This window comes from Echeneis naucrates, chromosome 7 (assembly GCF_900963305.1).
Source record: "Echeneis naucrates chromosome 7, fEcheNa1.1, whole genome shotgun sequence".
In the NCBI taxonomy this organism is placed as follows: Eukaryota; Metazoa; Chordata; class Actinopteri; order Carangiformes; family Echeneidae; genus Echeneis; species Echeneis naucrates.
Genome location: NC_042517.1, coordinates 18,380,320 through 18,393,944, shown reverse-complemented (window position 1 = coordinate 18,393,944; position 13,625 = coordinate 18,380,320). Strand labels below are relative to the sequence as shown.

Here is a 13,625-nt window from a genome sequence, read left to right as displayed (position 1 = left end):
TGACGCTTATTGGGAATTGTGGCATGGCCCTGTAATCGCATTAAAGGTTACTATATCAAATAGAAATATATTCTGTGTCATCCTTGGGAAAGGTTTCTCACTCTAAGTGTGATGTTCAATTTCATTTCTATTAAAGGTACTTTTTTGCAGTCTCAGCAGGACTTGTTGTTAGAATTTTGGCTCTGTTGTCTAACCATTACCTTTTTACATCAGCTTACCTTTTTAATCCTCCAATCCACCTTTTCCCTCCCTCAAATTTTCCTTCCTGTCCTCCTGTTTTTCATGAATGGCTCTTACTCTGCTCCCCTGTCATGATCATAATAGCACTCCTCTTCTCCCTATCCTCACTTTAGTCCGTCTCTTTGGTGTAGATGGTGACTGAGCTGAAGTCAAGCTGGTTGTGAAGGTGCTGGATTTATTCTCCCCTACGCCCCAGGCCGGACACAGGATGGCGGCGGGAGTGGCGGCTTGGCTTCCCTTTGCCCGGGCGGCGGCTATTGGCTGGATGCCTGTGGCCAATTTGCCCATGCCAGTGGCACCAACTGAGAAGAGCAAGCGGCAGGATGAGCTAATCATTCTCAATGTCAGTGGAAGGCGCTTCCAGACATGGAGGAACACGTTAGACCGCTATCCAGACACTCTCCTGGGAAGTTCAGAGAAGGAGTTCTTCTACAACGAGGAGACCAAAGAGTACTTCTTTGACCGGGACCCTGATGTGTTCCGCAGTGTGCTTAACTTCTACCGCACCGGCAAGCTCCACTACCCGCGCTATGAATGCATCTCCTCTTATGATGAGGAGTTGGCTTTCTTTGGCATTGTCCCAGAGATCATTGGTGACTGCTGCTATGAAGAGTACAAGGACAGGAAGAGGGAGAATGCGGAGCGCTTGATGGATGACCAGGAGGACAACAAAGATGCCAAGCTACCCAACATGACCTTCAGGGAGACCATGTGGAGGGCCTTTGAGAACCCCCACACTTCCACCATGGCCCTTGTCTTCTATTACGTCACTGGCTTCTTCATTGCTGTCTCCGTCATCACCAATGTGGTGGAGACAGTTCCATGTGGCTCGGCGCCCAACCAAAAGGAGGTGCCGTGTGGCGAGCGATACACCGTGGCCTTTTTCTGCATGGACACGGCCTGCGTTATGATCTTCACCGTGGAGTACCTGATGCGCTTGTTTGCTGCGCCCAGCCGCTACCGCTTCATGAGGTCTGTCATGAGCATCATTGATGTAGTGGCCATCCTACCCTACTACATAGGCCTGGTGATGACTGACAACGAGGACGTGAGTGGTGCCTTCGTGACACTCCGTGTCTTCCGCGTGTTCCGTATCTTTAAGTTCTCCCGTCACTCGCAGGGCCTGCGCATCCTGGGCTACACGCTGAAGAGCTGTGCCTCCGAGCTCGGCTTCCTGCTCTTCTCCCTCACTATGGCCATAATTATCTTTGCTACCGTTATGTTCTACGCAGAAAAGGGTTCAAGCTCAAGCAAATTCACCAGCATCCCAGCCTCCTTCTGGTACACCATCGTTACCATGACAACGCTCGGGTAAGAGCAGAGCAGACACCTCTTTTATCTGGCTGCAAATACTGGTGCGTGTGTTTTGTGTGAGTGCACGTGTTTACGCGAACGTGTGTTTGCAGTTGGGTCCGTTGTGTACGCGTAAATGTTTGATAGTGACTTGATGTGTGCATCCAACTCCACAGCCCAAAAACCTTCAACTGCTGTAGAAGTCAATGACACCTTTTTCAAGACTTACTTCACAAACTTTACACATAAGATAAGAGACCATAAGGAGTATCAACTGTGCCTTCACAAAACTATTGTTCTAGGGGAATAATGGCTGTCCAGATGCTCTGTCTCATAAATAGCTGTGCCATTGCCCCCTCTTTGTACTTCACCTATTAGAGGGACACGGAGGGAGAGAGAGAGAGAGAGGGAGAAGGAAAGAGGCGTAGGAGTTTGTGGAAGTAGAGGGAAGAGGAACACTGAAAGCATCTTAGAGAAACAAAGCAATACAGAAACAGAAATAATACTCTTACTTCACCCTCTTACTTGCCTCGCAGCCACTAGAGATGCTCTCTCAGTTCACAATGAACTGAAACAATGACTTCGCATTTTGAGAGTCCTCCCCCTCCATCACTCTCTCTCTGTGAATTACATTAGTGGCTGGGCTTGAGAATTTGTTGATTCATATTACAAATGCTCTGATTTCAGTTATTGAAATATTCAGTGAAATAGTCAGTATTTCTAAGCAAGGGAGTTGTTTATTTTTGTTTGAGTCACATATGTTTCTATCATTCACTGATTGCCTTATTAATTTTACTTGTATAAATGTGTAGCATCTTTATACATTATTTTCTCACATCCCATTTTTCCCTCATTTTTATGTCACCATATATTTGGACCAGTTGTCATTTTATGGTAGGGAGGTGAATCACAAATAGGTCATTAATATTACAATGCGTACACACACATGCATACTCAATCGTGCGCATGTATTTTCCAGAGTTGTGAGGACACTTTTGGACATAAAACGTTCCTAAGCCCCTTAATAGCACCTTACCTCTGAACCCATGTGTTAACCCAGACCAAACAAAATGTAAGTAGAATAAAGGTTTCAAAGAGCAATGTGTCCACACAATCACACATATACAAGTGCACAGAGGGTTCTGTTAGGCGGGACTATTAGGCCTAATGGTAATGTGTTTTATGAGCGTTCCTTGTTGTGGATGTGTGAATCAGGCTGAGACGCTGACAAATTGCAGCATCCTGTTAAATGTCACGAGTCATGGAGGCCATAAATGGCTCTGAGCTCATTGCTGTGACACACTTGGCACCCTGTCACCTCGCCCTGCCATTCACAACCTGCTCAGAAGATGTGGTGTTGAGCAGATGGTTGATTCTGGATCGATTGTTTGGTCTGTGCACAGATAAATGGATGAATAGGAACAGCGTTGTGGAAAACAATCAGGCTATCGCTTCTCTGCTGTCTACTCATTTTGCGGAAATACAGCAGCACAAGATGTCTTTTCCCACCGGAGTGAGGCATGACATGCTAAACCGGTCTCCTGTTGCTTTGACTGCACAGTTGTGGTAAAGGAGGGTTTTATGTATTTGTGTGTGTGTGTATGTGTGTATGTTGGTGTGTTAAGAGGAGGGTAGCTGTTGAGCTTGGCCTCATCAATAAAGCAGGGGCCAGAAGTAGGTGTCAGAATGACTAATGATGTGGCCCACTGCATCTGCTGACTAATGTAAACCTGCCTGAAATTCGGGTCCTCACTCTCGGTTTACGTCATAAACACACACACACACACATGCGCAGACTAACCATACAAGCATACAAACTGTTTGTCTGTATGCATTTAGACATGTATACATGTTTACCGTGGGAACACACTGGATGTATCTTATGAAGGTGGTTGCATTTGTATCCCAACTGTGCTTTCCGATTCACAAGAATCATTTTGAAAAGCTTCTTCCACTCTTTCTTTCTTCCACCAACTTGCGTTTAAAACTATGGAAAAACTATCTTAACCATGGTGCGGCGGTTTATACTCATCTGACTAAGTAAGATGAAAGCCAGCTCCCACAGACAATGTTTTCCTTGACTTCTTGTCCTCCTGTCTCAGTGCCTTGGGGCTTAGTTTTGTGCTGTTCAGAATGTGTTCTGCTTTGTTCTGCTCGTGGAGAATCTCATATCATCTGCACTCTCATATTTAATTTACTGCTAACTTCTGAGCTCTAGCAGAGTGTTTGTATTTCACATAGAGAGATGCTACGTGTGAATTTTTTTTTTTTTTTTTTTTTTTGTCTGTGTGCGCATACAGTATGTACTTCAGATTGTGTGTTTGTGTGCATGCAGTTTTGTTTATTAGTGGCTACTCCACCTGTGCCACATACATGCTGCCCTGCTGGCTTTGGCTTTTTGAGAGTTTTGTTTATCTGACAATAATCCGGCCTCTAGCAGAATCCATAATCCCTTTTCAACAATGTTGGCAGTGAAACACCAGGTGAATAGCTTTTTGAAGTGCAGCTCTCCCTTATCTTATTGGAAAAAGAGGGGAGAATTGGTGTGTGTCTGTGTGTGTCTGTGTGTGTGTGTGTGTGTGTGTGTGTGTGTGTGTGTGTGTGTGTGTGTGTGTGTGACACAATGGGATACCTATTTACTGTGTCTGACTTTTTGTTCTTTCAGAGGAAAATTACAAAAAGACAGGATTGCTCAGGACCCATTTTGGTTAAAATTTGATTTGGTATGAACAAGAAAACTGTAAATCCAAAATGCAGGCCCAGGGCCTGTGCTGCTCCTTGTGAGCCACTGGACAGAAAGAGGTTTACCCATCTTGGTAAGCCATCAACCACGATTCATTTCTGTGCACACACTATAACAGGGCTAAACAGCTCAGCTCAAATCCTGCAAATGAGGGGCAGGCAGGCTTAGTTGAATCAGAGGCATGTTAATCCCAAAGTTATTAAACTAATTGAAATTGACGTTTGGGGTGGTCATATTTGGTTGAACCTGTATCATAAACTGATTCAAGATAAAGCATACAGTATTTGTAAAGGAGATAGAGCAACTACTAAACCTCAGCTGCCATTTAGGCTACACGCTGTTCATGCTCATATCTATGCAAAAAAAGTATCAATTCTTCCAATGTGACTACAGTACAGCAGTGCAGTTTGTTATGCTCTCCAACAAGAATTTGTTATATTTCGGAGTTAAGGCACCTATTCATGACGGTCTGTTAAGATGAATTTTCTCATATTTATAATGTGCAGACAAAGAAACAAATGATTATGTGGTATATATCACATATGATCTTCGTGGAACATCTCAATACAAGAAAAAAATCATCTGAGAAATCTTAAAATGCCATTTTTAAACACTCAGTATACCCTTCACTGCTCTTTGTGTGTGTGTGGTCCATTTACCTGTGTGTACTGACTTCTTAGCTGGAATCTGCAGATTTTCCGGTAGAATTTTGTCCAACAAATAAAAATGTGAAAATCTGCTGTACTGTAAGGATGATCACTGGTGGTTTGACTCATTGAAGCTCAAACATCTGTTGTTGCAGTCAGCCAGTTAAGACTCCCACAGTATTGACAGTGGGAGCGATTACATTGTTTGCTTTTACACCACCACAGTTGCAGATCTCCGAAGCACTTGCATCTGTGGTTTGTTAAGGAGTTTTCTGTAGTTCTGGAGTTATAATCGTTGATGGTTGTTCCCACCACGTGGAGAAACATTTGGCAAATCCGTGTTTCATAGGTATGATTAAGATTCACAACATTGTTCGTTGCATTGCTTGCTAGCTGCCTAACTACATTCATGGCGGGGGGGGGGGGGGGGTTGTAGTTACTGAAATGCTGACAGGCAGGACTAAAAGAGGCATGGCTCTACTCTGTGTTAGTCAGCTTTGAATTACTCAGCAACTACTCAACGCAAGTTCTCCAGTGAGCTGCTCCCACTGCAACCACTACTGTACTATGCACATAGAGAAATCATTGAAGTCAATCTAAATGATATGCTCATATGCTGATTATGTTTATGGTAATGCATTCCTTTCTATCCTATTCCTGAACATCACTGCCAGTAAACTTATGTAATAATCTTTTACTGTCTTGTATTAAGTTTGCAAGACCAAAAAGTTTTTAATGGCATTAAATCCATATCATTATAAATTATTACAGTATTATTAATAAAAACAAGTGCTCCTGTGCTCTCATTAAAAGCAGGCTATTTCACATAACAAAGCATACCAGCCATTCTCTGTGCATCTTTTCCTCTTTGGGATCTCATTAAGCTCATCCAATTGATGAAGTATTGATGATAGCTGGAGTGTTTCTAGTCATTAGCATAGCCACATCTGAGTATGATTAATATCCTTATCAAAGAGTGGCCTCTTTGGATGACTGTGCCTCCAAGATCAATACACCGCTCTCTGTCTCCCAGACAACGGCATAGGGACTCTAACGTACACCGACAGTGGCTGTGTTGTTGGGGTTGCATGTGCTTGAAAGGGATGTATTGGGTAGCATGTGGTTGTGGTGGTATGCAGCAATGGCATGTCCATAAGAGGTGAACACGTGTGTTGTCAGCCCTTGTCGTCGCAAGCGCTGATTTATAAGGCATTTATTTTGGAGGCAACATCTTGTGATGACCCACGATGAATGCAGATGAGCAGTTATTGATTTGCCTAGTAGTGAGAAATGTGGCAGCCATTGTTAGTGCCACTAATTAGAATAGGTCATGAGACTATGGCTGAAAGATAGTACCAAAATGTGATGTTGCCGACCCTTTATCTTGGATTTATGAGAGCAGTTAAGGAAGTCATTTACCCAAGGTGATTTACGTCCAGTTCGTAACCTTTCCTTTTCTTAAGGTCAAGATTACTGTTGAGCTGACCTGCTCTCATTTCAATTAAAAACCTTTTGGAAATTTACATGATGACAAGAGACCATGAGTCCAAGAAATGAATACATTCTGGGGGGTGTGGAGTGTGAATGATTTATTGCTTTGTGTCCTGGTTTCTCTTTTGTCCAACATGCTAGAAATGTGTGCCTCATCCTGTATATTAGAAAATCATGAAGTGAAATCTGCATTGGAAGAGTAATAATCCGTGTCTACAGTGAGAGCTCTCCAGTGCATATGCTGAACCAAATCTAATATTTTTTTTATTTCAATGTTCTTAAAAATCTTCATTAATTCAACATGAGGAGATTAATTATTCATTAAAATAGTAAACGTTATTATCTCGGGGTTTCGAGAGATGGATTCAGAGTTGATACAGAGATATTTTAGGCAACATTTACATTTAAGTTAGTGCAGTTGGCAGGTTCTCTCGTCTACAGCAGACTTTTGGAAAGAATCCGATCCAGTGATTAGGTGATTTTAAATGCTTAAGGTATTCAAGGATGTAATGATGTAGGCTTAAACAACCAGCTCGCTCACATTGTAAAGAATAAGTTTCAGTTTGAACAGCGAACAAGGGCCAGTTATTTTCCATTACTGTAAATTTCCTTTCTGTAGCAAATGTAGAACAACTGAATGTAAAGATCTCACTACTGTAATTATCAGATAACCAACCAAAATTAGCAAAAACTTCAACGTGTCATTGCCACATGCGAGTTGGCTCTGTTATAAATGAGGAGAAATGTTAAAATCATGCGTCATGCGGACGTCACTATGCAGATCATGTTAATGATGGGTGGAAATTAGGCCCAGGACTTGTATGCTTAATAATCAGCCCAGATATATTGTGCCCATTGTTAGGGTGTCACAAAATGGATTTATGATAGCATGTGATACTGACTGTCAGATGTGTTCTATATTTGGGAAATTCTGTCAAAAAAAGTATTGTATCATTGATGACAAAAAAATTCAGGGGTCAAGGATTTCGCTTTGTCTGCACTCTGTTACCTTGGTTTTGTCTTTGCTTTCAACTTTGTGTTTTCTTCTTTTTCTTTCTCTTTCAAAACAAAAAGAAGCTACGGTACATTAGGCACTTGGCTGCAATCAACCAAAGTCTGCCAACTTAAACATTTAAATATAGTAAAAGTGGACTGAATTTGTAATGTAATTTCATATTTGTGAAAGAATGCTTTGACTTGTCACAAAGTGTGGGTTTGTCGTGAATTATGGTGTACTCACTTCACCATAGCCAAACTGACAGAGGTGGGTGGGGCCCACACAACAGAATTAGTAAATTATAATTTTATTATTATTATTATTTATTCCTTAGCAGAATTAAAGCCGCATTTGTGTCTGTCTCCTTTCTCTTGGCCTTTAGCGCTCTCTATGTGTATCGAAGAGCTTTAATAATATCTACCATAACCTTTGACCTTTAGGTATTTTTTCTATATGACACTGACCTCCCGTTGAACTCCGATACCAAAATAATTTATCAGGATGAGGACACACGCACGAGTACACAGCAAAACATTTATCAGAGCAAGTGTATCTCATCTTTTGATCCATGCCACTTCCTCTCTTTCATAACTCTGACCTCCATTCCCTTTTCCAGTGCTGCTGAAGAAGAAGCAACACGGAAGGTCACAAAATAGAAATTTCAGTCTATTTTACCCATTTCACCTTAGTGTTGGCTTTGTCTTTCTGTGTCTCTGGCTTTATCCATGGCAACATTATCAGTCAGTCAGTGAGTTTGTGGTGGCTGGTGGAAATATTGATTCTTTCCAGATGGTGAGGCTTATCGACTGGATTAGCAATAGGCCAGAAAGACTTTATTCAATGACATGCCACAGCCTTGGGTTAAGAGTCATGCCACTTTTACCCTATCATACGCTCACATACTTTGTACACAATTCTGGGAATTTAAATGGATAGATTATGATTACCAAGCGAGTGGAATAGTCTTGTAGATGATTTGGTAAATAATGACTTCATTATTCAAAAATCCCAAACAGGCTCAAATTAGGTGAGAAAATATTACGCTTCAGCGCACTTCAACCAAAGAGCACCTGGAAAGGACACCATTTATCTCCATTACCAAACACCAGCTCCTAATTAATCTTGTATGAAATGCTCAAAACACAAGTACAGCTAAAACTAATGGCTTTTTTTTTTTTTTGTTTGTTTGTGTGATATCATTGTAGTTAAAACGACATATTTTTGTTTCTCTTTTACGGTATCTCCTGCTTTTCTTACTGTTAACCTTCTCTACCGTTTTCCTTTTTTTTCCTTCGAAATGAATGTGCATCCTGAGGCTATGTGTGCTCATGTTTGTGCGTATGCTTGCATTCAAGTAACGTTTACATTGTGTCCCAGGCCTGTAGTAAAGATGTCTTTCCTCTGTATTCTGTTGATCAGGCAATAATGTGCTCCCACTTAGTTCTATGTGCGCAGCTATTGAATTGTGATTATACTGGGGTTATAATAAAGGCAGGAAAATCAGTATATTCATTTTTTTTTTTTAGGTCTGCAGTTTGTAGGGACACTACAATAACTGTTCATGGTCATATCAGTGAATCTGGCTCAGTTACTGACTTGGACACTGTGTCCATTGCTTGGGGGTTAGATGGGACAAGGACAGATGTAACAAATTCAAACTTTGTGGAGTCCTGGAACACATTTCATCTACATCACATCTTGAAGAAATTGCAAATTATCGACTGTAAATGGTGTACGAACAATGAGATGAAGACACAGATTGGTGCTTTAAAAATTGTTATGTATTATACATATATTTACTAAATTAATTTGCAAATGTGTAACGCAAACATGAGGGTCTATAGCCATGCTATCCGTGTGAACCATAATTGGGGACTGCTGTGTACTGTGCTGTTAAATGTTAACTTCAGGATATTGACATTTACTGATGAGCACTGAACACAATTTAGTTGGCGGTTACTTAGTCACAAGGCACCATTTTGGACAAATTGAAAATGTTGCTTTGCAAACCATGAAAGGAGGTACAAAACTTCATTGCAATCTGTCCAATAGGTTTTCAGATTTGTCACTGGGTACGAACTGACTGACAGACTTGCACTGTCATCACCATCACTGTGTTTGATATGCTTAATACATACCATTAATGATAATAGTAATAGTAATAGTCTTTTGTTTTTTTGTTTTTTTTTTAGCAGTTAAAAAAATAAAAATAACTTCCCTTTAGAAAAGAACCAGATTAAATGTGTCAAAAATAAGGAATTTATTTGCTAGTAGTCTCGGGAGCTGCTGCTTGTGTTTTTGTATTTGAGGTTGAACAAGTCAATAAAGCGCTCCAGTCTTCCTCCCAAAACTTGCCACAGAAATCAGTCTTTTCAGCTCTTGCAGACTCCTGCTTAGGCTCCCCTGATTTGTTATTTCGATGTTTTTGACTCTCTTGTTTCCATGCAGAGATCTGGATAGTTACCCTTTTTTTTTTTTTGAAAAGCGATATCAAGTGCCAAGCCTTTCAGGCTTTTGCTGAATACATTTACCTTGCCACCTGTCAGCCAACGGGGGGAGCTTGTTTTGCCCAATGTGACTGTGAAGGGTAATTGACAGGGAGGGTCTTTCAGCCAGGTGTCTCGAGCGTGTGCTTTGCTCTGCCTTCCCCCCCTCCCCTCCATGCATACAAATGTTGCCCTGTCATAGGACGTTGTGTCCCGACTAACTTCATTCCACTAACTGGGAAAAAGTGATTGGAGTCATGCTCAAGGTGTTGAAGGAGAAAAAAAAACAAAAACAAACACAGAGTGCATGAGATGTGTGAACACCTCACTACTGAGCCTGTCTGTCTCTCTCTCACCGTCCTGCCCTTCCTGTCTGTCTCTCACTGTTTGTCACAGCTGATTGCCTTCAGCTATGGTCCTTTGAAGCCCACTACACTTGTGCCCACTCCTCCAATTCAATTACTCACAGGCTCTCAGTGAGGAGCCTGGAAATGAGTCAGTGATTATCAGTTTCCACCTTAGTGTTAAGCAGCATCCTGAACAGCCGATTGCTGCTGCCTTTTGAGTGGGTATGACGATAGGTGGTGAAACCAAACCCATCACACCAAGTCATTGACCTGTATTTGATAAATTCCTTCAACTCCTGACTTTGGTTCGTGATGGGCTTAATGTGTCCGTGAAAACAGGTTTGGCTTTCTGCCAAATATTTTGGGATGTCGCAACATCTCTGTCTGTTAGGTTGTCACGCAATCTTTGATCCAAACTGTAATTCCTCAACAACAGTAAGAGGGATTCCCATGAAATACAGTACAGAGAGAGCATGTAGCCCACCAACTTTGGTTACTAACTAATAAGATGAAAGAATGAAAGTGCCTACTAAGTTATTGAAATATCCTTAGATCATTTCCAGCTGGCAACATCTGATGCACATTATCCCCTTTGTTCTCCAAACATTTCTTGGCTGCTTTCACTGAAGGACAAAGCCACTGATAGTGACACAGAGTGAGGTACTCTTGCTGCGAGTGCAGTTTGTTTCTTGTGAAGAGCAAACACCGTAGTGTCTTATGTAATCAAAAAAATGGAAACAGTATTTTCATTTTTTTTAATCAAAAAAAAAAAATGCTGACTGTGGAGCTTTTAAGTGTATGCACTTAAGTAATATGACTTTTAAGTCCACCTGAATTATGCACGCAGCTAAAATAAAAGCTGGTTTTTAGCTGGACAATTTGACTGTCATTACGTAATGAATTGTTGTAGTCATTTTATTAGAGTGGCCCTTGATTTAGTTGGCTGTGGGAAAACACCAGAATGTAAACAATCATGGATTAGACAGTATTGTGTCAACGGGGCAGACTTACTCATTACTGAGTGGATAATGGGGGCTGAAGTAAATGTGAGTGATTGTTCTCCATATATGTAGGCCAAGTTATAGAAATAAATCGCCTCTCATTTCCCTGTAGAGAACGTGATAAACGCTGCCTGAATGACTCTGATTAATCTTTCCAGATTCACAGCCAAGGCTTTTGAACAGGTAGACGTCATTGTTCCACATTTTGTTAAAAAAAATTTTTCACACTGACATACATGCGTTTACTCTTTCTTTCTCTCTCTCTCTGTAAGTCTTACTGGGGATTCTGTTGTTCATAAACTGTGTTCTGTGCTGATTATCCAGGGTGACAAAAGCAATTGTTGTACTACACTAAATCTGTGGGGATTAATGCTCCTCACTGGAGCTGCTGTCTCTTCTTGTCTTCTTTCCTCACCACACTGACAGGCTTTACTGAGGAGGATCTTACTGAATTTCCAGTCATGACATTTGTTTTGCTGCAGCAAAGAGAAAGTAAGGTGTAACATGGTGTCCAAAACTGATAAAATATTAAATTTCTCTAGTATGTATTGTCATTTTAGTGTCAGAATGTGGACGCAGAATGTATCTTTCCCAAAGCTAGGAATCCACTTTTTTTATATCCAGATGTCTTTTTGGGATTACCCATGCTGAGGGATTAATCCTGCCATGTGCCATCTGACAGCACAAAGTGCTGGGAAAGAGCATAAAAGTCAAGTCATGAACTAACACCATTAATAGATTTCAGTAAGCCTTTTTTCCCTTCAAGGGTTGACTGGTGGCAATGTTAATTCAATTTCTCATCGCCTCTCTTGAGTAACCATCTTCTGCCTCTTTGGTCTGTGAGGAGCGAGGCCATGGTCCGCTGCTGCTCAATAAGAAGTCTCCTCAAAGGATTTTTGCCAGGCTCATTTCACAGGAGACAATCTGTATTATGTTTTAATCTTATTAGCATTGAATTAACACCACATCAATGACCCGCTCAAAACTGAGAGCTTAGAAGTTTGGCCACTTTTTCAGCAGTTATGCAAAGAAAGCACTTCCCAAGGAAAGGAAACCAAAGAAGGTATCAGCTGACTGGGGGTAACAAATCACGCTAAATGCCCCATAAGGAAACTGCTTTAGCTGTTACGGAGAGATGGTCCATAACCTTGGTATCGTAGAAATGAATAATACACTTCAATCTTATGTATGAGACACAATCGAACGCACAGCAGAGCAAATTGATTTTGTTTCCCTGCTGAGGACATAACCTCACCTTCCAGATGCAGCGTGTAATATAGAAGATGTCTATCCTGAAAATAGGATGCTGTTGAATTTAGTTTGGATTGGCAGTTTGAGTGTGAGGAAAGGGGTTGTAACATTCAGTATTTATCTCAAAAGTAATTTATATTTATGGGGTATAGATCCAAAGTTGTTGAATGAAATAAATCAACTGCTGATTCACTGTGAATCTAATCTGAAAAAGGTTCCATTTAAAACTCAAGTTAATGTTCTTTTTTTACTATCGTTTTAAAGCAGCATTGTATCATAAATCATTTTGGTAAATTTGTCATTCTTACTGATTAAACACAAGAAATAAATAGATAGGTAAATAGTACACTTTTAGTAAAAATAATCTCACTTGTGTATGTAATGCCACTTCATGTCTCAACTTGCTTTCACGCCTTTGTTTTTACTCTGACTAAGAAATGGTGATAATGTCAAAACATTTTATATTCTTTCTTTTCTTTTTTTTGGGAGGGGGGGGGGGGGTTTCACCATGGAACATTTCCTTACCAAATTATGCATTGCAATGACTTGAAGTCCATGAAAAGCTATATATACTCTCTTGTGCCTACACACACACACACACACACACACACACACACACACACACACACACACACACAGAGATCTTGAACCTGCATTGTGGCACTGCAACATCCACTCAAACCAGATAATTTGTCAGTTTGCGCTTTATGCTCAATAGCCTTGGGCACATGTCGACGCACAGCAGGGGAACCTCGTCTCCCCAGCATGTTTGTGAAGCGAAAGAGAAAATTATCTGCTGTTCATTATCAACAACATAATATTGAGGGATGAAGCATAAGGGCGTATAAACCCCACCGGTTGGCTCTTTGCGTCAGTGAAATATATGAAAATGCATGGGAACAACTGGTGTGCAACTTAATCACATTTCTCAGGAGGCTGACACATTTCAAAGAGTGCTCCTCACAGTAAGTGGAAAAACACTCAACAGAACCTGTACTTCGGTAAGTTAGTCCAGAATTAACTGCATGTCTCTGATAAAACAGAAGGTAGTATTCAATGTTTGGTAAAATTTTTAAGTTAATGATTTCTGGACTTACAGTAAGTGCCAGAGACTGCAATGACAAACCTG

General features: G+C 40.9%; 1 protein-coding gene across 2 annotated transcripts in view; it reads left to right on the top strand.

The window, feature by feature from the left end:
* The first annotated feature begins 448 nt into the window (after positions 1-448).
* kcnd3 (potassium voltage-gated channel, Shal-related subfamily, member 3) overlaps positions 449-13,625 on the top strand; it is an 83,302-nt gene continuing 70,125 nt past the window's right edge. For both annotated transcript variants that reach the window (XM_029506471.1, XM_029506470.1), the window contains exon 1: positions 449-1,551. In XM_029506471.1, the coding sequence (XP_029362331.1) occupies positions 449-1,551 (1,103 nt within the window). The remainder of the gene's footprint in view (positions 1,552-13,625) is intronic.